The sequence below is a fragment of the Herpailurus yagouaroundi genome, unplaced genomic scaffold (genome assembly GCF_014898765.1).
Source record: "Herpailurus yagouaroundi ecotype Mexico unplaced genomic scaffold, PumYag 185, whole genome shotgun sequence".
NCBI classification, from domain to species: Eukaryota; Metazoa; Chordata; class Mammalia; order Carnivora; family Felidae; genus Herpailurus; species Herpailurus yagouaroundi.
Genome location: NW_024412416.1, coordinates 2,239,825 through 2,264,692, shown reverse-complemented (window position 1 = coordinate 2,264,692; position 24,868 = coordinate 2,239,825). Strand labels below are relative to the sequence as shown.

At 50.6% G+C, this 24,868-nt stretch overlaps 1 protein-coding gene across 8 annotated transcripts in view; it reads right to left on the bottom strand.

Annotated features, from left to right (window-relative positions):
- The window catches only part of IL16 (interleukin 16), a 94,537-nt gene that overhangs the window by 51,024 nt on the left and 18,645 nt on the right, over nt 1-24,868 (bottom strand). For 7 of the 8 annotated variants that reach the window (XM_040493482.1, XM_040493487.1, XM_040493481.1 and 4 more), the window contains one exon: nt 18,147-18,559. The exons of the other annotated variant lie outside the window; for it this stretch is intronic. In XM_040493482.1, coding sequence (XP_040349416.1) covers nt 18,147-18,559 — 413 coding nt within the window. The remainder of the gene's footprint in view (nt 1-18,146; nt 18,560-24,868) is intronic. 8 annotated transcript variants of the gene reach the window in all.

Genomic DNA, 24,868 nt, shown 5'->3' with positions numbered 1-24,868 from the left:
AAAAAAAAAAAAAAAAAAAAAAAAAAAAAAAAAAAAAAAAATCTCACGACGCTCTTCCGATCTAACCCCAATTTTTTTTTTTTAAAAAAGACAAGGATTGTCAGGATAGATGCCCTTTAAAAATTTTTTTTTAAATTCACTTTTAAATAAAAACTTAATTTTTCAGAGAAGTTTTAGGTTTACACCGAACTCGAGAGGGAAGTACAGAGATTTCCCACACACTCTCTGCCCCCACACGTGCACAGCCGCCCCCATCGTATGCACCTGCCGCCAGAGGGCATGCTTGTTACCAGGGATGAACCTGCGCTGATGCGTCATCATCGGGCAGAGCCCACAGTTCACCTCCGGTTCCTTCTTGATGGTGTACATTCTGTGGGTTTGGACAAATGCGCAATAACATGCCTCCATCACTGCAACCTGATGCAGAGGATGTACGTCACCGCTCATTTCTCCCTCCACCCGCCCCACCCCGGGCAAACACTGATCCCCATAGTTTGTCTTTTCCAGAAAGCCATGTGGGCAGAATCGCATAGAGGTAACCTTTTCAGACTGGCTTCTTTCGCTTAATATTATACACTTAAAGTTCCTCCATGTGTGTTCATGGCTCGGTGGCTGGTACGTCTTCAGGGCCGGATAACATCGGTTGTCCGAATGGACCACAGTTTGTGTTTCCATTCCCCTCCTGAGGGACCTCTCGGTGACTTCCAAGTTGGGGCGATTATGAACAAAGCTGCTGTGCCCATCCGTGCGCAGGTTTCCGTGTGGGCACGAGCGTCCAGCTCCTTTGTAAACGCCAGGAGCCCAAGCGTTGATCGGACGGTTAAGAGTATGGTTGGTTCTCTGAGAAACCACCAAACTCGTCTTCCAACGTGGTGGCGCCATTTTGCATCCCCACCGCAGAGCATGAGAGGCGGTGCTGTTCCCCATCCTCGCCAGCAGGTGGTGGTGTCCATGTTCCCTGTTTTGGCCATTCCAGTACGTGTGTGGCGGTGCCTCGTGCTTGTTTCCCTTTGCATGTCCCTGACGACGTAGGAGCATCTTTTCATGTGCTTACTTGCACGTGTAGGTCTTTGGGGCGGGGGGGGGGGGGTCATCGGCGAAGGTCTTTGCCCACTTTTTTACATGTGGATTTAGTTTTGAGAGCGTGCAAGCAGGGGAGGGACAGAGAGAGGGAGGGGCGCAGAGGATCTGAAGTGGGCTCTGAGCTGTCAGCACGGAGCCTGGCGGGGGACTCGAAATCACAGGCCGCGAGATCACGACCTGAGCCAGAGCCACCCAGGCGCCCCAGTCCTTGCCCACTTTTTTAATTGGGGTTGTCTTCTCAGCGTTGGGTTTTAAGAGTCCTTTGTATACTTTGGGTCACAGTCCTTTATCAGATGTGCTGTCCTGCAAAGACAACCGACACGGAGCTGCCCCACCTCCCCCCACACCCCCCTACAGCTGTAGTCACACCCAGCCTCCTACTCGGTGGCTTGTCTTCTCATTGTCTTGACCGCTGTCTTTCCCAGAGCAGCCTCGTTTTCCTTTTAAAGAAGTCCAGCTTATCAGGGATTTATTTTACAGATGCATCAGACGAATGCTAATCAAAATAAATCTGGCGCCAGTTTCTAGAAAAAGCAGATTTAAGCAAAAATAATTAATAGAACCCAAGTCACTATAGAAGGGTACCTGCTTTAAGTCACGAAAAGGATACAATTCCAAGCTTGTTGGCACCTTCAATCAGCGCCCTCTGTACTGACATAACAAGGGACATGTAGCCTGGGTTGTGAACCTACACCCCGAACCCTGCTAGACCAAGCAGATGAACGTCAGAAAAGTGTACAGACTTTTTAAGTTTTTTTTTTTTCAACGTTTATTTATTTTGGGGACAGAGAGAGACAGAGCATGAACGGGGGAGGGGCAGAGAGAGAGGGAGACACAGAACCGGAAACAGGCTCCAGGCTCCGAGCCGTCAGCCCAGAGCCCGACGCGGGGCTCGAACTCCCGGACCGCGAGATCGTGACCTGGCTGAAGTCGGACGCTGAACCGACTGCGCCACCCAGGCGCCCCAGTGTATAGACTTTTTAAAGTATGCAATTAGCAAGAGAAGGATACAGTGTTTCCTCAAACAGACATGAACTATTTACCAAGAAGAATCAATCGTAAACAGGGCCATCAAACCACTCGCAACAACCACAGTGGCCTGGAACAGGACCACAGGTTCTGACAACAGCACCATTAGCCGTAAAGCCCGATAAAAGGATAACCGGAGAGAGAGGAGACAAACTCGTGTTGCCCGAGGTTAGGGGTGGCTGTAAAGGGACAGCAGCAGGGGGCTTGAGGGAAGGTGGGGCAGCTCCGTATCTCGACTGGGGTGGTGGTTCCACAGAGCCACACGGTGGGACAGCATAGCACCGGAACTGAACGCTTGTAACAAGGTCAAACGTCTGGGGTCGATGTCCTACGGTGGCCACGCAGGGTGCAGCCACGGGGAAAGTGAGGCTGTGCTACCGGGGCTGTCCTTGTAACTCTGAGCCCATCTACAATTATTTCAAAAATAAGTCAGGAAAGCTTTTTAAAAGAGTAACTGGAAAATGCCCATGTGTTTGAAAAATCCAGAATCACGCCTCCTACATAACTCGTGGGTCAAAGAAGAAAACAATACCAGAAATTTTAAAGCGTTTCGAGCTGAACGATAATGCGAATTTAGATGTCAGATCTTGTGAAACGCGGCTAAAGATAAAGCAATACTTTAGAGAAGTTATCTTAAATGCTTCTATGCAGAAAGATAAAGCCTGAAATTAATTAATGAGCTAATCATCAAAGGAAGTAGAAAAGAGACAACAATAGAGGTAAGAACAAGATTTATGACACATGTAATAGGGGGACTGACAAAATTAAAAGTTGCTTCTGGGAAAACATTGGTGAAACTCCAGGGAAATTAATCAAAAAAAAAAAAAAAAAGAGAGAGAGAGAGAGACAGAACACACATAACAGGAAAGGTTAAGAGGGGACACGATTACAGATGTAAAAGGTAAGAGAATATAATAAACAACTTTATAGAATAAACATGAACAATGAAATAAAATGAAAAAATTCTGAGAAAAAAAAAATCTTTATCAAAATACCACCAAATGAAATTCACCAATTCGTAAAAACAATCATACATGATGACCATGTGGGATTATTCCAGGGATGCAGGGAGAGTTCATTCAAAACTCAGTTATGGTAATCTACTGTATTCACAGGCTAACAAAAAAAAATTACATGGTCCTATCAATCGGTGCAGAAAAGCATCTGACAAAATGAAACACTGAGTCATAATGTAAACTCTCAGTGCACTAGGCCTAAAACAAGAACATTCTCAACTTCATAAAGGATGTTGGCAAAAAACCCATAGCTAACAGCTCTCTTGATGAGGAGAACCGAATGCTTTGCCTCTGAGGTCGGACACAAAGCAAGGAAGCCTCATCTCAACACGCATTGGACTTGGTGCTGAAAATTCTGGCCATTGCAATAAGGCAACACAAGGAAATAGAAGGAGTTCAGTTGAGAAAGGAAGAACGAAACCTGTCTTTATTTACAGACGACACGATTGTCTACATGGAACATCCCAGGGCATCTTTGAAAATAATTCATAAAATGAATAAGTGAGTTCAGTGATTTGCAGTAAACAGATGTGCAGTACGTTTATTTGCAATAAACATAACAAAAATCAATTAGATTTCTTTCTACTGGCAATGAACACACAGATACTAAAATCTAAATTTAGTATTGTAATACCATTTACAATCGCTCAAAAAAAGAAAAATCCTTAGGCATAAACCCAGGGAAACATAGTCAGGACTTGTACAGAGCAAACTACGAAACACTAAGGAGAGAAGCCAAAGATCTCAGTAGATACATACACCATATTCATAGACTGGGAAACTCGGTAAAGATTAGTTTTCCCCAAATCTATATATAAAGTTCATGTGATTCCTACTAATGATCCCAGTAAGACTTTTTATATAGATGAAATTATCCTAAAATCTATACGGAAATGCTAAGAGACTAGAGTAGCTAAAACACCTTTGGAAAAAGAACAATAAAGTAGGAGAAATCAGCCAACCTGATTTTGAGAACTGTTATGTAGCTACAGTAACCAAAAATGTGCGGGATTGGAGGACGGATATACATATGGACTAGAGAACCCAGAAATAGACCTACACAAACATGCCCACCTAATTTATAACAAAGGTGCAAACGCAACTCAATGGGGGCAAGAGAGCCTTTTCAGCAAATGACGCCGCAGCAAGTGAACATCGATGGGGGTGGGGAGGGAGGCGAGGGACGAGGAGGCGTGGCCCGCATCTCTTAGCTCTTACAAAAATGAACTCAAAAAGGACCGACGCAGAAAAGGTAAAGTTATAAAACTTTTAGAAAAAATAGAAGAAACTGTTCAGGATCTAGAGCCAGAGAAAGGGTGCTTAAACTTGACACCAAGAACATAATCCATAAAAAGAACTGATAAATTGGACTTCACGCAAATGAAAAACTTTTGTTCTCTGAAAGATCCCATAAGAGGATGTAAAGACAAACCACACACCGTCCTGGAGAGAAGATTTGTAAGCCACGAATGCAATAAAAGACGAGTACCTAGAATATATAAAGAATTCTTCAAACTCCACAGGAAAAATAACAATCTAATCAGAGAATGAGCCGAACACAAGAACAGACGTTTCTCTGAAGAGGCAAATAAACACGCGAAAAGATGTTCAATGTCATCGGTCATTAATGAAACGCAGTTTAAAACCACAATGAGATATTATTACATACCCATCAGAATGGCCCAAGTAAAAAATGGCGGCATCGAATATTGTCGAGCTTGCAGACAAACTGGATCACTCATACTTTATGTGAACGTAAAACGGACAGCCACGCTAGAAAATTGTTTGGCAATTTCTTTAGAAATAAGACATACAGCCGTTGTAGAACCCCAGAACTGGACTCCTGGGCGTTTATCCCGGTGAGATGAAATCATATGTTTCAGCTGCACAGGAGTGTTTGTATCAGCTCTACTCACAATGGCCAAAAAGTGAAAACAACACGGAGGTCCTTTCATTGCGAGTGGGCCATCCATACAAAGCAACCCTACTCAGCAATGAAAAGGAATTACTGATACACACAACAGGCTGAGTCAACCTCCAGAGAATTCTGCTGCGTGAACAAAGCCAGTCCCCAAAGGTTACACACTGTCTGATGCCATTTATACAACCCTCTTGAAATGGTGAAAGTTTAGAAATGGTGGCCACGGGGGAAGGTGGAGTGGGGGTGGGAGGGAAGTGAGTGCGGCATAAAGAGGCAACAGAAGGAGTCTTTGCCGTAATGGAAATACAGCAACACCTTGGATTGAGAGTAACTCGTTCTGCGAGTGTGCTGCAAAGATTTCCAATAAATTTGAACTTGACAAACGAGCGGCGTCTTGCAATACGAGTAGCACGGGACGCCGAATGTCACACGATCACAACGGAGCCAATGGTTCTTTGAAGTTCACTTTGACATCCAAGTGCTTTGGATTACGAGCATGTTTCCAGAACGAATTATGCTCGCAAACCAAGGCGTTACTGTATTCCGTACGTTGATTGCATCAATACCAATAACCTGATTGTGATATCATACTAGAGTTAGCCAAGATGTTACCATTGGGAAAAACTAAGGTATACGCATCTCTTTGTATTATTTTCTTAACAACTTCATGTGAATCTACGATAATCTTGAAACAAAGAATTTAATTTTAAAAACTATTTAAAAATTGCGTTACCAATACCCCAAAATAGCAGTTAGAAGATGGAATTATTTTAAAAGGTTACCTTCACAAAGCTCATGAAAGATATGTAAGCTCCTTCTGAAGAAAATTACAAAACTTACTGAAGGGCATTAAATAAGTCCAGAATAATGGAGAGAGAAATCATATACACAAAAATGGGAGACACACAAAAAATCATATGGATGTCTGTTCTCCCCAAAGTCATTTATAAATTTAAGGCGGTACTAACCAAAATTGCAAGTGTTTTTTAGAACATCACAAACTGATCCTTAAATTTTTATCAAGAATCAAATGGCATTAAATAGACACATACTTAACTAAGCACAGAGAAACTTCCATACGAGAGAAAAATAATTATTTTTAAATGTAATGATTAAGATAGTAGAGTTTGACATTAGGATAACAAACTGACAACAGAACAGACAGACAGGTTGGAATAGCTTCATGTTCATATGAAGAAACCCAATTTGTGAGAGAGCTAACACTGTACATGGGGCGGGGGGGGGGGGACAAACACTAATTGAGGTGTTGGGACGATAGGCCAACCGTGTGGAAACGATGTAATGGACCAGTACATTCACAAATATCAATTCCAGGTGGATTAAATACATACATACAAAAGTCAAAGCTATAAGATGTTCAGAAGACAATGGAAGAGGATAGCCATGATAACAGAGCATGTTTAGCAAAGGATAAAAGTTTCAAACCAGATGCAAAACAGCACAAACTGTAAAGGACTTGATTGGTAAACTCCCACTACAATAAAGAACTCCTACTCGTTAATTAAAAGAGTAAAACGACAAGTTAAGAGCTGGAAAAAGAAAGAGACCAACAACCCAGAAGAAAAACAGAAAAAGCTCGGCTGGGCGTATCACATAAGAGGAAATTCAAACATCCCATAAATATGGAAATATGCACAACTTACTAGCAATTAGGAAAATACAAAAATACGTTATTGTGAAAAACAATTTAATAGGCGTCAGACTGGAAAAAAAGTTTAAAAGCTTGATGATACCAAGAACTGGTGAGGATACAGACCAACCGAGAAATTTACACCTGCTGAAGGAAGGGTAGGTTGGCGTAGCATTTTTAAATTTTTTTCTTAATGTTTATTTATTTTTGAGAGAGAGAGAGCACAAGTCAGGGAGAGGCAGAGAGAGAGACACACACAGAATCTGAAGCAGGCTCCAGACTCCAAGCTGTCAGCACAGAGCCCCACGCGGGACTTGAACCCACAAACCATGAGATCATGACCTGAGCCGAGGTCAGGTGCTTAACGGACTGAGCCACCCAGGAGCCCCTCAAGGACTTTAGAAAATAATTCAACAGTATCTAGTACAAATGAAGATAATGATGATGTCATACCTGAGACTCACTGATTTCACATCTAGCTTTATACCTATTGAAACCTGCAGACGCACACGGAGACAAGTACAAAAATGTCCACAGCAGTACAGTCTCTAAGTTAAAGAGGAGTAGAGGCAAGTAACCCAAATGTCTATCAATAGTAAAATGGATAGTGAAGTCACACAATAAAATACCGTAAAGCAGAGGAAAAAAAATCATTGAGTTACAACAAAATGAAATGAGAGGCGCCTGGGTGGCCCATTCGGTTAAGTGTCCAACTTCAGCTCAGGTCGTGATCTCACGGTTCGTGGGTTCGAGCCCTGCGTCGGGCTCTGTGCTGACAGTGTGGAGCCTGCTTGGGATTCTCTATCCCTCTCTCTCTCTCTCTCTCTCTCTCTCAAAATAAATAAACTTTAAAGAAAAAGAAGGGCACCTGGGTGGCTCAGTCAGTTAAGCGTCTGGCTTCGGCTCAGGTCATGATCTCGCGGTTCATGGGTTCGAGCCCCGTGTTGGGCACTGTGCTGACCGCTCAGAGCCTGGAGGTTGCTTGGATTCTGTGTCTCCCTCTCTCTCTGCCCTTCCCTCACTTACAGTCTCTCTCTCTTTCTCTCTCTCTCTCTCTCTCTCTCTCTGTCTCTCTCTCTCAAAAATAGATAAACATTAAAAAACCAAAGAAAGGACATGAATGTATTTCTGGGACATAATTTGAGTAGCAGAAGCAAGCCTACCAACAGAGCAATCACTGTGCAATTGCATGTGTATTATCGTCAAAAATAGGTAGAGCTGAGGCCTCCAAAGTTCCTTGACGAGATGGCGTTGACTCACTTTCTTCCTGCTAAATACAGCTAAATACCCCAGAAATTATTCAAGATAGCAACGAAAGGATTCTGAAAGCCAGAAAAGAGATGGCTAGGTGGGTAGGAGACTCAGGACTTGCAGAATAGCAATATGGTGAGTTCCTGGGCTTTCTTTTTACCAACTGTATACCCGGGAGAGCCCTCTAACCCAGAACTGCAGACAGGCAGACACAAGGAGTGAACAGAAAACAACGTTCTCTCTTGCCTGGCCAGAAGGCGGGGAAAGGGGGGAGATCAGCACGACCCAGCAGAAGCCCCAGCCCCTTCCCCACCACCAGGGCACCAGCAGGTGGTCGGACCTGCAGCCCCAGGCTGACCCAGCCCCCACTCCAGAACTAGGGCACGAGCAGGAAGTCCGTGCACCTACAGGGAAGGCATCAGCTGAGTGCTTCATTTTCCTGCCCTCCACCTACTGGCCAAAAAGTCGGAGGCCCAGCCGCTTCTGCCCATCCCACCCTGAGTGGCAGATGGTCACCCGTGATCCCAGGCAGGCCAGAGAAGCTCTTTCCGCCCCAGGAGGCAGAACTGGAAGGAATATGTACCAGCAGGGCCAGAAAAATCGAGCGGGACCAGAATAGCGCTGCAAGGACTCTGGAAACTGAAGTGTCGTTACAGCAGAAGCCCAGAAAAATAGCCCGGAGCCACATGCTACGTGGAAGTAGGTATTGCCTGCCGAAACACGCGATTTAAGTCAGACCAAGAGACTCTGAACATGATAATGAAAATATCCGAGTTACAATTAACAGTCACTGTAAAAAAATTTTTTTAATGTCTATTTACTTTTGAGACGGAGAGACGGAATGTGAGCAGGGGGGGCAGAGACAGAGGGAGACACAGAATCCGAAGCAGGCTCCAGGCTCCGAGCTGTCGGCACAGAGCCCGACGCGGGGCTCGAACTCACGCACCGTGAGATCGTGATCTGAGCCCAAGTCGGACGCTAAACCGACTGAGTCACCCAGGCACCCCTAGAATTTTCCTCTTTAGTGGAAGATAAATAAACATTTATTTATTTTTGAGAGAGACGGAGACAGAGTGAGAGCAGGAGAGGGGCAGAGAGAGAAGAAGACACAGAATCTGAAACAGGCTCCAGGCTCCCAGCTGTCAGCACAGAGCCCGACGGAGGGCTCGAACCCGCAAACCATGAGATCAGGACCTGAGCCCAAGTCGGACACTGAATCGACTGAGCCACCCAGGTGCCCCGCCAGATTTGTTTCTTAAACTTGATGATTGATATGCAGATATTTAGGGCATGTTTCTCTTTTTTTTAGAGTGCATATACACTTTATAAATTTCTTTTTACATTCCCAATATTTACTAAAATATGTTTTCAAGTTCGGGGAACAAAACAATTACGGTACGTCCCTGTGGTGGATCCTCGGGCAGCCATCGTCATTTTTTCAGACCCTGTCCCAAGCTGGTGGGGGAAGGGCAAATTGACACAGTGAATCCTTCCCGCCTGTAGCTGGTGCTTACGATTCATTCTGGGGCGGGAACTTAGACATTTGCGTAGCTGGGAGAAATTAATGCAGAGCAATCGGGAGGCACAGCCCAGATAAAAGCCCCTAAACCCAGAAGGCTGTTTCGAGCCGGGATGGCTGAGGCTCCGGGTGGGGGGCAGGGTCAGGAAAAGCACCCTGCAGATAACCCCCAAAGCTGACGGAGATGTGGGCGCTTGGACCTGTCAGGAAGGTATTCCGGACAGGGGTGAGTGTGAACAGCACGGAGAAGCCTCCGTGCGTGGTAATGGACACGCGAAGGGCCGTATTGACAAGTATGAACCGCGAAGGCAGGTGGTTCACCTCTTCCTCCCGATCTCCCCTATGCTCTGGCTTCTTTCCGCCAAACCCCTTCTCACGAACCAAATGGGGTCCTCGCAGAACCGAGATTCCAAAGACCGGCTTCCAGGCAAATGTCTTCTGAGCATGGAAATGGGGACCAGAGCTCACGTGGAGTCCGGAGGCCGGAGCAAGGGCATGTGATCGCGGCCACGGGCCTGCCCTCCCAGTTCCTCCACGGGGACCCCCCTGCCTCCCTCCCACCGTGCCCCCTACACCCCGGGGCTCCGTGGGAGTCCCCCAGCCTCCCTCCCGGCGGCCTCCCCAAGCTCCTCTTCTGTGCGGCAGGAAGAGGCAAGCGGCCAAGGGATTGGGTTTCCCGCTCGTCGAGGAGGCCTGGGCCTCAAAGCCACAGCAGAGCGAAGGGGCTCGTCTGCTCGCCGAAGCCCCGGCCACCCTCCCTCCACGCACAGCACAAGCCGGCGATTCAGACGGTTGTTCTGACCTCATCTATCCTGAGTCACCCTGCAGGAGTGCTGACTTAGCCTAACCAATATTTTGAATTTGTAAAGAAAAGCAGGACTTTCCACACTCCAGAGGCCTTTCCCATGCGGATCAAAGCATCCTGCACTCTTTGAGGAGGGCAGCCCCCCCCGGGAGGACCTCCCACGCGTCTGGTCTCATCTGCCAACGTCCTCGCAGACCCAGGGCCATGACCCCAGACCCCTGCGGGAGGGAACGTCCAAGGCAGCGCCCCGTGTAAACCCACGTGTTGGCTCAAAAACCCTCTGCAAGGTCAGGCTATGTCCATAGGCTCTCTGCCGTAAGGGTGGCCTCGTGATACTACTCATTTATGCAACCGTTGTCTCCACGGGTATCTCTAGAGCCATTACTAGGGGCCAGTCCCCGATCCCTCTCCCCCCACCCCCCACCACAGTGCCATAAAAGGAGTGCCAGCTTCCGAGTGAGTAAATATAGTGCTTGAGGCCTAGGTGGCAACCTGCTAATATTTAGCTGGAGAGAAAGTAAGAAACAAATCAGAGGGCATCCAGGGGTGCTCGGGCCCCAGCCCCAGGTGGCCCCTCTGTCTATCCCATCACTGGTGTGTGTGGCCCTGGGCTGGAGGGCTGGTGGGGTGGCTGTTTGGGAAGGGCAATGACTAGAGAGCTGGGGGTGTCCACAGGCTCGCATGCGGGGCCCCGTGTTCAGGAGCAGGAGGACAGAGGGACTTGTGGCCAGTGGCCAACAGCCAGCAGATGGCTCTGTCCATGGCACCGTGTCCCCGTGCAGATCTTGGAGAACTTGTCTGAACTTGACTATCCAAGTCCTTACAGAGGGACGTTTGTCCAGGTAGGAGGACAGAACCTCTGAGCTGTATGTGACCTTGACTCATGACTCTGAAATATCTAGACATTGGGCACGTGGACCTCCCTCTGTGCTCCTGGCCCGTCCCGCCTGGACTAGAGGTGGGCCTGAAGGACAGTGATCGCCAGGAGAGACACAGAAACGCAGGAAGGGGCGCGCCTCGGAGGCTCAGTCGTCGGTTAAGCATCCTTGATTTGGCTCAGGTCCTGCTCTCACCGTTTGGCTGGTGGGATCGAGTCCCACATCGGGCTCAGCGCTGACAGTGTGGAACCTGTTTCATATTCCGTGTCTCCCTCCCTCGCTCTCTGCCCCTCCCCTGCTTGTGCACACGCAGGCACTCACTCTCAAAAATAAATAAACTTACAAAAAAGGAGTGCAGGAAGGAATCAAGAATACTGGAGAGGGTAAACGTGGGAATTAATGTCAATGAATATTGACTCTACAGAACAATAATTATGATCTATTCTTGGGATCTGCTCATAAATAGAATTAAAATGCACAACGGTAATGTCAAAGAAGTGGGCAGGTGCATAAGGAGTTGTGTGTTAAGGTCTTAGCATTGTCTGAGAGCCGCTAAAAGTACTGATTCATATGAGACTCTAACACATTCAGAGTTAGGTTGTATATTTTAGTGATTAAAAGAATAATAAAAATAATGTATAACTAACAAGCCAACTACAAGAGAAATGGAATAGTAAAAAATATATATTAACCTAAAAGAGGGCACGAAAAGAGAGAAAACCGAGTTTTAATAATATCCATAATTATAAGATAAAGGTTGTAAGCTGGAGGGAAATTAACCTAATTCTATGCTAGTTACATGAGACACTCCTTAAATATGTGAACGCAGGTTGATGATCAAAAGAAGAGGGGAAAAGTAACCAAAAGACAGTAGATTAAGCTTTACTGATAGCAAATAATTTTTAAGCGAAAATTTTAAGCCAAAACTAGACAAAAGATAGAGATTTCCCAATTACAAAGGTGATAACCCTCCAGGAAAATATTTCTTTTAATTCTAAATGTCTATGCAAATAATATATGCCTTCAAAATGTAGAAAGCAAAAATGGACAGAACTAAAAGCAGAAACAGATCCGCCATCATATTTGGAGACTTTAACACACTTCTGTCAGTAAGTAACAGAGGAATGGGATCAGAAAAGAGGAAAAGATCTGGAAAATGTGATTATTGAACTTGATCTAACAGGACAGACATGCATAGAACACGGCATCCAGCAACAACACGTATATTCTATTTCAACAAATTTCCACTGTTAACGTTATTCACGATACATTCTCTTCTCCGACTGTAGAATAACCCATCTAGGAACCAATACAGAGACAGAGAAAGTAGAAATTCCCCACCTGCCTGAAAGTTAAACAACACGTTTCCAAATAAACCACAGGCCACATAAGAAATCACGAGAGAACACGTACACTATTTAAAATAACGAAGATATGGAACATGAAATTTTGGGGGCAGCTACCAAATTTAGAGGGAAGTTCATAGCCATAAATTAGAAACAAATAAAAGCCGTAGATCGGTGATCCAAGCTCCCATCTCAAAACGTTAGAAGAAAAGAACAAAACATTAGGCGTGAAGAATGGAGAAGAAAGGAATAATAAGGATAAGGGCAGAGGTTAATTAAACAGAAAACACGGAACAGAGAAATCCAACGAAATCAAAAGCTGATCCTTTGAGACACCGTAGAATTGATCCCTTTCTGGAAATGGCAGATCCATTAAAAAGAAAGAGGTAAAAACAAAGTATCAGTATCAGAAAAGGACGATAGTTCCTGCCATGTCCAAAAATGACATGTACATGCACAAATGAGTGTAAATAAAACTGGGGAAGTCACAGTAACCTGACTTGTCACTGTCATGTGCGGGCTGTGACATTGGACTGCAGTTTGGCAAAACGCTATCTTCGGGAGAAACCGGGAGAGTTTACCCAGGATCTCTCTGTATTGTTCTTCACGACATCATGTGAATCTATACTTATCTCAATAAAAACTCCAATTAACATGTAGATTAGATCAGATTTTAGGAACAACTTTGTGCTCATAAATTCAGAAACGCAGATGAAAAAAAAATTTCCAGAACAAAAATGTATGTTACCGGAGCTGACACAGGAAGAAATAAAAATCTCGAATATCCCTGTATCTATTAAATGGATCCAATGATAATTCGAGACCTCCCCACGAAGAGATATCCAGGTCCAAACGGTTTACAGGTGAATTCTCCCAACCATTCAAAAAAGCATAGCTCCAGGATTAGTCCAACCATTCCAAAAGATGGAAAAGGGGAAATGTTTCCCAAATCATTTCGTGAGGCCAGCACACCCATAATATGAAAACCAGACAAGGGCATCACAAGAAAAAAAGTTGAGGCTAATCTTTCCCACAAACACAAATGGCAAAAGTTGTAAGCCAGATAGTAACATACCAAATCCATAGTTATATCGAAAGGATAATAGACCTTAACTAAACTGGGTTTATTCCGGGGCCACGTCGTCTCAACATTTTAAAAAGTCTATCAGTGCGATGCACCCACGTTATTAAGAAGAAAGCAGGAAAAACCCATACGATGGTCTCAGTAAATGCAGAAAAAAAGTCATTTTGAAAAAACTTGACAATTGATGTGGGGAAAAATAAAACCTCTCTTCCAAATGCAAATAGAAAGAAACTTCCTCAATTCAATAAAGAGTATCTGAACAGAACAAAACGACAGCAAACTTCAGACTTATTGGCAAAATAATGAAACTTTCCTCTTGAGACTGGAAGGAGACACGGTCGTCTCTGCAGAGAAACAAACCCAGACGCTGGAGTCAAACTTTGGAGAGCTCTATCGGGCAAATGGACCAGAGGATTCAATATTGGAAAGGTACCAGTTCTCTTCAAATACACCTATAGAGTCGAGGCAATCGCAATGAAAATCCCAACAGCATAACCAAGTCTCGTTTGAAGAACAAAGCTGGAAGACTCACCAGAGACCAAAAATATATATATTATGAAACTATCGTAATTAAGACTCTGTGGGGCGCCCGGGTGGCTCCGTCGGTTGAGCATCTGACCCTTGATTTCGGCTCAGGTCGTGATCCCAGGATCATGGGATCGAGCCCCGCGTCAGGCTCCGCGCAGAGCACGGAGTCTGCTTGAGATTCTCTCTCCCTCTCCTTCTGCCCCTCTCCCCCCGCTCATGCTCTCTCTTTTCTCTCTAAAACAAAACCAAACCCTCTGTGATATCAGTGCCAAGAAAAAAGAGACGGATGGATCGTAACGGGAGAACAGAAAGACACAGCTAGGTACGTGAGACGTAATAGACACATAGACAGCAGAGAGATATGGCGGTTCTTGAGCGTTTTATGACACGACTTCTGCTCAGTAGAGCCAGACAGGCTCTTCAAAAACTGTTGCTGGATCAATTAGATATCCACATAGGAAAGAACTTTAAACATATATTTCACACCGTGTACACAATCAACTTCGTATGAATAAAGGATCCAAATGCGACAGGCAAAACAACACAGCTTCCAGGAGAGAGGCGGGGAAAAATCTTTGTGACCTCGTGGCAGACAGCGATTTCTTCAAAAGGACCCCCTTGCCCCCACCCCCTGGGGGACCTGGGCCGTTTGGTTTTTTTCGTGCTTGACTTGCTTTATGGATTCTGACACGTGTGAAACGGTAAAGTCAGCAGAAAAATCAGAGGACTGAGAAACGCAAGTCGAAACCACAATGAGCTATCGCCTGGCGCCTGTCAGAATGGCTAAAATCGACGACACACGAAGAAACAAGTATCGACGAGGATGCGGAGAAAGGGGGGCCCCCTCGCACTGTTGGTGGGAATGCAGACTGGCACAGCAAACGACGGGGTTCCCACCAGAGTGGGCGGGGCCTCAGCCCCACCTGCCTGAGCTTCCTTGCCTCTGACCTCACACCCTCCCTAAAGGGCCTTTAAAGCCCCCTTTCCCTTCAAAAAACAGTGGGTCTGGAGTGGCCAAGGAGTGCGTGCATTTCATCCTCTTTCGGGGTCCATCTGATCCCCCGAGTGTGGTTAGGTGAGAGAGGCCGGCTTTCAACATCCTTCCGCGTGAATGCATCCCCAGGGGCCCCGGACGCGCCCCCCGGAGAAGGGGGCCCGCAGGCGCCTGTACGGCACCCCCGGGTCTCTGCGCGTCCCCGCGCGGCTCTGGCACGACCCTGGGCTGTGACTTCCTCAGTCCCCCTCGTGCCAAACGCTTGTTTCTCATTTGGCTGTGTATCGAACTTCCTCTTCTTTAATTCTTATATTGGGCGTTTCGAGAGCAGGGGCTGATGTCACAGGAACTCTTTCCAGATGTTGTTTTGAACCCAGTGTAACCATGGCATTGCTGGGGGCTGAGACGCCCAGCGCGGCCGACGGAGCCCCGCCTGGGGGCAGGGCGGGGCAGGAGCTGGGGCGGGGACCAGAGTGTCCCTGGGAGAAGGTGGGGAGCGGGGCTGTCATTCGGTATTGAGGTTCCCCCAGGAAGGACCCTGGGACAGCTGCCCCCTTTGACCTTCACGCCCTGGCACTTTTCATATGAAACCCTCGCTTGCTTAGAACGCGCTCGTGGATGGTTTGAGATCACCTGCGCTCCTGCCAAAGGAAACCGAGAAAGCTCGGGTTCCAAGCTTGTCCTTCCCAGTTCCCTTCCCTTCCCTCTCTGCCTTCCCAGTTCACCCTTGTCCCCAACGTGACTCAACTGTGCACATCACCCCATCCCCGCCTGCAACAGGTGCACCCCTTCCGCACCTCCCAGCCTCCGCTGACGCCCCTCTGCTCACTCACACCACGCCCTGCGATCTCGACTTCCTTACTTGCATATCCTGCCTTCCACAGACACCTCCTCCAGGGTGCCCGTCTACAGACAGAGCCGCACATCCCGTGACCCCCCCTCCATGTCTGCACCCACACCCTGAAGCAGGACACATGTGTGCCGTCCCTGCCTCCATGAGCATCGCAGAAGCCACAACTCTTGCTCACTCCCCCCACCCCTTCCGACCACAACCCGCCCCACCCCTCCAAGGGACACTCTTCCCACCGCTGCAAATCACTCTTTCCTTCGTGACTTTGCACATGCTGTTCCCTCCGCCTGAAATGCTCTTCCCTGCCTGAAATGTTCATATGACTCACTCATCCACCTCTCCCAGGTCCCTGCCCACATGTCACTTCCTCACAGAAGCCTTCGTGGGCACCTTCTAGAAAAAGACAGTGAGCTCCCCTCGTCACCGTCTCCTGCTCCCGCGTAAGATTTCTTCAGAGCCCTTCACTGTGTCACATCCTATCACAAAGGTGTTAACATCTGTCCCCTCCCCACCCCCCGCGCCAGAATACAGTTGTGCGCGGCCGGGGACTGCGCCTGCTTGTGTCCCCGGCGCCCGCCCCCACCCCGGCAACGGCCTGGCCTAGGTGGGTGCTCTGCAAACACCAAATGTGCGATTCCAGCTCCGGGGACGCCTCCCTCCTTGGGAGCCTCCTTACAGCCCTTTTTAATCCGCTTTAAACACGATCCTTGAGGGCGGCGACTGGATCCCACAGGGCCGGGCGTGCAACAGGTCACAGGAAATACTTGTGCGATTAAGGAGAAGCACAAGAATTAATTCATTCTAGGAGCCTGTTGGAATCTCAAAAATGATGTCTGAATTTCACTTATCTGGGCTCTCACCTGGCTACCGTGGTATCATCATTAATAAACTTGATGCTTAGGGGCGCCCGGGGGGGGCTCAGTCAGTGAAGCGTCTGACTCTTGCTTTCGGCTCAGGTCGTGATCTCACAGTTTCATGAGTTCGAGCCCCACGTCGGGCTCTGAGCTGACAGCGAGGGGCCTGCTTGGCATTCTCTCTTTCTCTCTCTCTCTGCGCCTCCCCCACTCTCTCTCTCTCTCTGTCTCTGTCTCAAAACTAACTAAGTAAATAAATTCTTGGCATCATTCGTGGCAAACGAGGAGCCTGGCCAGGCTCCCCCAACCCGTAGGACGCTGGTCCCTCCTTCGGCCCTACTCAGGTCGCACCTACAGAAGTCACATCGTGGGTGACGGAGCAGGACGGAGCATGCCGGGCTGGGCGAGGCCTTTGGGGAAGCAGCTTACGTCTGGACATCCCCACCGCGGGGCCGGACCTGCTAGCCTGCCAGATAATGTTCCGTGATCCTGTTTATCGTATACACGTTAAGCTATTCCTTTCCTCCTCAAGGAAGCAAGTTGTGCAAAGGTCCTGGACCCCCTCTGCGGGGAGTGGAAGGCCTTCCCTGGTTTCTGTGGACAATCGTATGACCGTGCCCGGGGGGGACTCAGCAGTAGGCGTGGGAGAAACCCTTCCGGGCTGGGTGAGCCGCACGAGCTCCAAGGTTCAGGGCCGCCTGGACCCTTGGGAAAGGCCACCTTCGATGGAAGGCTGAAGGCACAGTCCTGGACAGGGTAAAATACCTCGAGCAGCCTCCGTCCCCCGCGGTTTCCATCTCGCTGGGATAACACGACTTGAAATAGGGTCCATCAGAAGAGAAGACATTCTGAACTTTGGCGGGTCTGCGAACACCACCTCGCTTCCCCCTCGGCCTTCACGATGGCCCCTCTGGCCAGCTCCAGTGCTCACACCCGCGTGGGAAAATGCTCGCGCTCCGCACCCAGGGGGCGAGCGCGCTGACCCTCTCCTCCCTGCCCTGTGCGACCCAGGTCTCCTCTGCCCTGGCCCTGGGAGTCAGTCCCCGTCAGGTTCTCTACTGGGGGTGACGGGAGCCGCCCGGCACACGCCGGAGACAGAGAGGAACCCTCCCAAGTGCACCGGCCACGCGCTTTGCGATTTCCAGCAGGGACCCAGGCCCCGTTACCGCCCCCTGACACAGCGTCTCCCCCCATCGCTCGAGCGAGAAGGGTTAACTGAGCCCGATTCACCGCCACGCTCATCGTTCTCGTTCCAGTGAGCCCTGGTTCACGGGCTTTAATTCGGAGCACCCAAAGCCAACCACAGAGCCTTCCGGCCCCGCGGGTCCCGGGCCTACCTTCAGGAACAACATCCTCCTACAGTTCTTGCCTCGATCGCCCCCAGCGGCGTGGAGCTGAGCCGCCTCCGAGGCCGGCGTTAGGTCAGGAAGGCCGCCGGGCCCGGCCTCCGATGTGTCCGCCGGCTGCACCGCCGAGTGGAAAATCCGCTCCCTGCCCTGGCCCAGGGGCATCTCAAAGGGATCGGGGTACTTCTCGTCGGGGCCCGAGCCGTCGTCGCTGGTCTTAGCGTGACAGAGCATCAGGGAGCGGGAGACAGACCGCAGTTTCGCGGACTTCCTGCTCCCGCCAGCGCGGCCGTGCGGGTCCATCCTCAGAGACGCCGCGGCGCCGCCCTTTGTTTTCTCCGGGCCCGCGGCCCTCGGCTGGCGGGCGCTGGCCGGGCTGGGCTTGGCCACCGCTTTGTCGCGCCCTGGAGGAAAGAGGAAGCGGAAAGAGGCCGTGTGACTTGCCCGTGACAGGCGGAGCCAGACGAGGGCCCTGGTACGGAGCCGTGGGTGCCGTGCCCGTGAAGCAGGGCAGACCGTGGCTCTGGCCTGTCCACGCGGCCGGCCGGGTGGGGGCCCCGTGACCCCGCGTGCTTGCCACGCCCTCCATTCCCAGGACCGTGGAGACCAGGGCTTCTCGCATCCCCACCCTCACTCTGCAGGTGGGGAAACTGAGGCACCAGAGGGGAAACGCAGCCCCCAAGCCACCGGCGGAAGAAGCGGGGCCACGGGACGGTTTTGGAGATGACGGAGGCCCGTGCGTTGTGACATCTGCACTTCCGACGACTTGGCAGGGGCTCGGGTCTACAGAGCGGGTCGGGGGACGGGGGGGGGGGGGGGGTGCCGCTGCCCGTCCCCTCTCTCTACCCCCGGTGAGTCCCGCAGCACCTCCGGAGAAAGCCCAGATCCAGGAGCCCAGTCTGCTGAGCGCTGCTGCCTCGGGCGCCCCCTTCCCGGACGCAGAACCCGGGACCCCGTTGGGAGCGCCGTCCGGGGGCCGACCCGCCACGGTCGATGTGAGCGTCAAAGAAGGTGGCGCGAGGGAAGGGTCGGGGCCTCGCAGGCAGCAGGCACCTGGCAAACCAACGTGCCCTTCCCCCGCCAGGGCTCCAGCTCCGTCGGCGCCCCCCCCCCCCCCCCCCCCCCCCCCGCCCCCCGGGCCGGGCACCGACTTCTTTTGCGCCATCGGTCAACACGTCTGTCTCGGCCCCGCCCGGCTCAGCTTGGCCAAGGAGGCGCCTCCCGCGGGCTTCAGTTTCCGGGAGGCAGGTGGCCAAAGGGGTCCATCCATCCGAACAGGTCCCGACTCGGGTCCAAGCCACAGAGCGGAGCTGTCGCCAGGGCAGCGTGCTGTGCCCCCGCTGTTCGCGCACAGCCAGCATCCAGTAAGGAAAAGCGGAGACCGTGCACGTTTTCGCTGAATACAAGCCTTTCAGAGCCCCCGCAGAGGGGTCGCTCTTCAAAGACGGCTGTTGTCCGACACCCGACTGGCACAAATGGACTGTTTTCTGTATTAGCCTTTTAATTGTACTGAGTTATTCACCAGCCATTTCTAGCAACCCACAGCAGCGAATTAAAGCGGACGGAAGAATGCATCCGGGGAAGATTGCTCTGGAGGCTGGAGTATAGGTCAACTCAACACGGGCGCATTCCGTCTCGCACCCTCGTGCCAGGATCTCAAAGCCCTGTGCTCTGCGTCCTTCTTTCTTTCTTTTTGGTTCAACATTTATTATTGAAAGACAGAGCATGAGCAGGGGAGGGGCAGAGAGAGAGGGAGACACAGAATCCCAAGCGGGCTCCCAGGCTCAGAGCCGTTGGCGCAGAGCCCGACGCAGGGCTCGAACCCACGCGCCACAAGATCATGACCTGAGCCGAAGTCGGAGGCTCAACCGACTGAGCCCCCCCAGGTGCCCCACGGATCCTTCTATTTTAAGCGATAGAGACCTCAGAGCCAGACCGTTGCTGACCCCCATCCTGGACGCAGCATCCCGAGCCCTGCAGGGGACACCCCCTCTCCTGAGCAGCCCGGGGCTGTGAGACACGTGTGGCTGCCCCCCAGACCCCCGGCTCCGGCCGTTTCCAGAGTCAGCCTGATGGTAAACCCTCGTCAACAATGACTAGAGTCCCTCACTCCCTGTCACGAACAGATAAGGTCGCCTGCCGTTTCACAGAAACGTAGAAGCTGCCAGTGAGCGATGCCCACGACTTTCTACCGTCTACAAATGCCTTTGCCCCCGTCCATCCACCGCCTACACGCCCTCAGCAGCGGGACCTCCGCCCGCCTCGGGAGGCTGGCCCGCCGTCCGTTCCCTGGACCCCCCTCCCGCAGCGGGTGGAGGCACAGAGAGGTTAAGTCACTCTCTCAAGATCACGCAGCTAGGACTCGGTGAGAGCAGGACCAAAACCAGGCAGTGGGACCTCACGGGCAGGTCACCCGATGTCTCCTCCGTGCCGGGTCTCCAGCAGCAGCGTGCGAACACAGCCAGGTCGTTTCTGCCTTTGAAAAACTGCCTGTCGACCCACAGCCTTTTTTTCTTCCTCTGTCTTTTGCTCAGGTGAGGATACTAAACGCGAGACCTACTATCCTAACAGATTTGTGAGGGTCCCCGGTTATCCTCGGCACCACGGTGGCAGTGGAATATGATCGCTTCTTATCTTCCTGAACAGCCGTTTCCCACTCTGCACTTTCTGTCCTAACACTCACCTCCCCGCGAGCCCCCAGCCCACAGTCTGCTTCCTTCCCCTGAAACCGCGGGAACTCTCGCTGTATCAGTTCTGCAACCGACGTGGCCCAAAGTCACGAACCCGGGTCCAGGGGGCACAGTCTGCTGGCCTGGAACCTGCTTCGTTTCGCGAGGGAATTACTGGGACCAGAAGTTCAACGCTCAGATCTGTTGGCTGAAGGATGCATAGAATTCAAGCTGTTTAGTGGGGTTTCCCCCCCCTCTCTTTACTTCCAGACGGCACCTTTCGAGTCCCAGTGGAAGATGCTCTCCTTCCGGCCACCGGCCCCCGGAAACAGGAGCTCCTTCCATTCTGTCAGTTCAACTTCCCAGAACTAGCAACTCGCAATGCAAACCTTGCGGTAAGTATTTATATCCTTATGACCAAACTCCTTTGCATTTTGTTTGACTTTATTAGGACCCCCCACAATCCACCTGGGCCTCATGGAGGAGGAGGTTGTGTGTGTGTGTGTGTGTGTGTGTGTGTGTGTGTGTTTCTCATAGGCAGCCCTGGTCCATCAAGCGTTTCAAAGGCCGAAGGATAATCAAAGCTTTGTGTTAAAGAGCCTTCTGGACTTGCACTGTACTAAACAGGGAGGGTATAAACACGGAGTTACTGAGGGCCACTGCGTGAGTAGAGCTGCCGAGAGTTGAGCCAACACAGAAAGTCCAGAACTCACAGAGGTTGGGGGACAAGAAGAAAGGAAGGAAGGAGGACAGAGTGAAAGAGCAAGAGTGAGCAAGAGGGAAGAATTCAAATGATATACTATGAGCACCTGGATCCAGCCATGCCTGATGCTATCCTATCTGTTTACTTACACAAACTAATAGACTTCTCTTTTTGCCTAAAAGAAAAAACTCCTCCTGGAATGGTTGTTCTTCTCTCTGAGACTAAAAGGAAAGCAGTGACATCCAGGGACCAAGAGGCTTCTCCAAACGTCTTTTATCCCACCCCAAGCCTAGGAGAGGAGCCAGTCATCCGCAGTCAAACCGAAACTCTCCCCTCCAGTGCCGGGCTCTGGCATAAAAGCCTCTGCGTTTTTTTCCCACCGAGCTTTGTCACCACCCGCATGGATTCTTAGGGTGCAAACCCAATTCTCTTCCCGTCCACATTCTCCCCCAACCCACCATAAGCTCACCCGCTGTGCACTTTCCAGGACACAGACATCTAGGGACTTCGGGACCAGGTGAAAGGCTGTGTGTTTCACTCAGCGGGTGGAAAAGCTGGCTGCCTGTGGGATTTAGGAGAGCAGACGGCTCAGACTCCTCGGTGGAATCTGTGCTGGTCCCGGCGGACCATTTGCAGGAGTGACACATGAGTACCGTCAGTTTTTAAAAATAAACTTTTCCAGAGGGAACCGTGACCCTCTGCAGCCTTCGCTCTCGTGTGAGGTGGCCGTGGCCATGGGATGGGAGGCTGGCGATGTGCTGGGGGCAAGCGGGGGGAGCCCTTTGGTCCGGAGCACAGACGGTTTTCAAAACGAGCTTTGTTTTTATGGAAAATGTAAAACAGGGAGGGAATCATTGCAAAGGGTTGTAGTGAAGCGGCCAGAATTGGACTTCTGTGGGAGACTGCCTTCCCCCTAGGCCTGGCAGCGAGGGACCGAGGGAGAAAGAAGGGAGTGAGAATAATTGGAAACACAGTGCTGTGGTCACATGGTTCCTCTTAGCCTCGGTAACTGTGCTCAGGACACGGGGACCAGCTGCTGCTCCCAATGGGACCAAATGTCGGCAGAGCTCGGGGACAAGCCCGTGCCTTCCCCAGTGCAAGCAACCCGTCCAGAGTTCTTCCAGGATGGACAGACGTGCCCTCTCTGATTTGGCCCCAGGCTCCGGGAGCACTTGCCGGGCTCTTGTGGGGTTTTCTCTGCCCCTAGTGAGTCCTCCATAAGACGACGTTAGGAGTCTCTTCCAGAGGCTTCCTGGGGAAGCGCAGAGGTTTCCAGCATGGCTATGCTAATGGGACCAGCTGCTTTCACTTCCGGAAGAAGAACCCAGAAGATCTGGCTTTGCCCCAGGAAAGGGTTCTCCTGCTCCCTGAAGGCCTCTCCCTCTCAACCGTGATGGCACTCGCTCCTCCCTTACATCTTCCACAGAACCCCCCCCCCCGGCCCCAAGGCAGGGTGCCCCCAGGCAGGGTAAGGACTGACACAGCATCACGTTCTCAGCGGCCTTCGGCCAACAGCGACTGCCCCGTCATCCCTATAGAAAATGCAAAGCCAGGGGCACCTGGGTGGCTCAGTCTGTCGAGCGTCCAACTTCAGCTCAGGTCACGGTCTCACGGTCTGTGAGTTCAAGCCCCGCACCGGGCTGTGTGCTGACAGCTTGGAGCCTGGATCCTGCTTCGGATTCTGTGTCCCCCTCTCCCCCCCCCCTCTCTCTCTCTCTCTCAAAAATAAATAAACATTAAAAAATGTGTTTTTTGAAAAGAGCAAAGCCAAAGGTTAGAGCCAATGTGCAAAGAAATGGCTAGTTCCTCCTTTAAAGGAGTTTGAAAAACTTCTAGACGGTGCTGGGGAGCAGGGTCAGCCCTCCTTCCCTCCCTCCCTTCCTCCCTTCCTTCCTTCCCGTTTGTCCCATTCAGCAAACACTTGTTGAAAATCATGACGCATCTGTCACTACGCTGGGCACAGCTAACTTACTGGACGAAAGGCCACAGTGTCTCCATCTGGTTAAAATACACTGAATTCACTGGAGGACTTTGTGAGGGTAAATCACCATATGGAGAAAGGGGAACTAGTTGACTAAATGTGTTTCGAACTTCTGAATTCCCCGACAGTGTCTTCTATCAAAGGCAATTTTTAAAGTGTGGTCACTCTGGCCCGGGGGGTATTTTCTGTCTTGAATTGAAGAATGACTCAGAGATAAGATGGGGGGGGGGCGGGGAGGAGACATTTATGGTCCTTCTCTTTCCGGCCTGTGGCTGGGACCCGTTGTGGGTGTGGGGGGCACGGGGAGGGCACGGGACTGGACAGACAGCAAGGCACCTCTGGGCCCGTTTCCCAGCCGGTGGCAGTGAGCAGGTTCTACACCTGTGCTCATTCACCCCCGCCACTGTCACCTGCTGGAGGGGATGGCTCCCTAATACCATGCCCCCCGGAGCTCTGCTGGGGCTTGGCCGGGTGTAGGCATCAGCACGTTCGGTGAATGAATGAGTGGTAGGTGAGCATCTCGAAGGTCCCTTCCAACGAAGCTTCCCTACGCCAGTCCAAGGCCAAATGTATGCTGGTGAACTTTATGTGTCAGCCCAAGTGGGGTAAGGGACGCCCATGCAGCTGGTAAAACATTATTTGTGGGTGTGTCTGTGAGGGTGTTTCCGGAAGAGATGAGCATTTGAATCAGAGACAGAGTAAAACAGGTGGGCGTCATCCAGTTCCTCAGGGGCCTGAAGGGAACAAAAGGCAGAGGAAGGCAATGTTGCTCTACAGGACCTCGGACGTCCCTCTTCTCCTCGGACATGGGACGTCCATACTTCTGGTTCTTGAGCCTTTGGACTCAGACCAGGGCTTACACCACTGGCTGCCCGGTTCTCAGGGGCCGTGGGCTTGGACTGGACTACACCCCCGGCTCTCCTGGGCCTCCAGCTTGTGGGTGGCAGATCGTGGGACTTCTCAGTCTCCATAATCATGTGGGCCAACCCCTCAGAATACATCTCTTTCTTAATCTGTCTTTCTCATCTATCTCTCTGTATCAACTATCTATCTATCTATCTATCTATCTATCTATCTCTCCACCCATCCATCCATCCATCCATCCATCCATTCAACCATCCATCCATCCATCCATCTGTCCTTCCAGCCGTCCATCCATCCACCTATCCATCCATCCTTCCATCCATCCATCCATCCAACCATCCATCCATCCTTCCAGCCAGCCATCCATCCACCTATCCATCCATCCATCCATCCTTCCATCCATCCATCCATCCTTCCATCCATCCATCCATCCATCCATCCATCCATCCTTCCTTCCATCTGTCCATCCATCCATCCATCCTTCCAGCCAGCCATC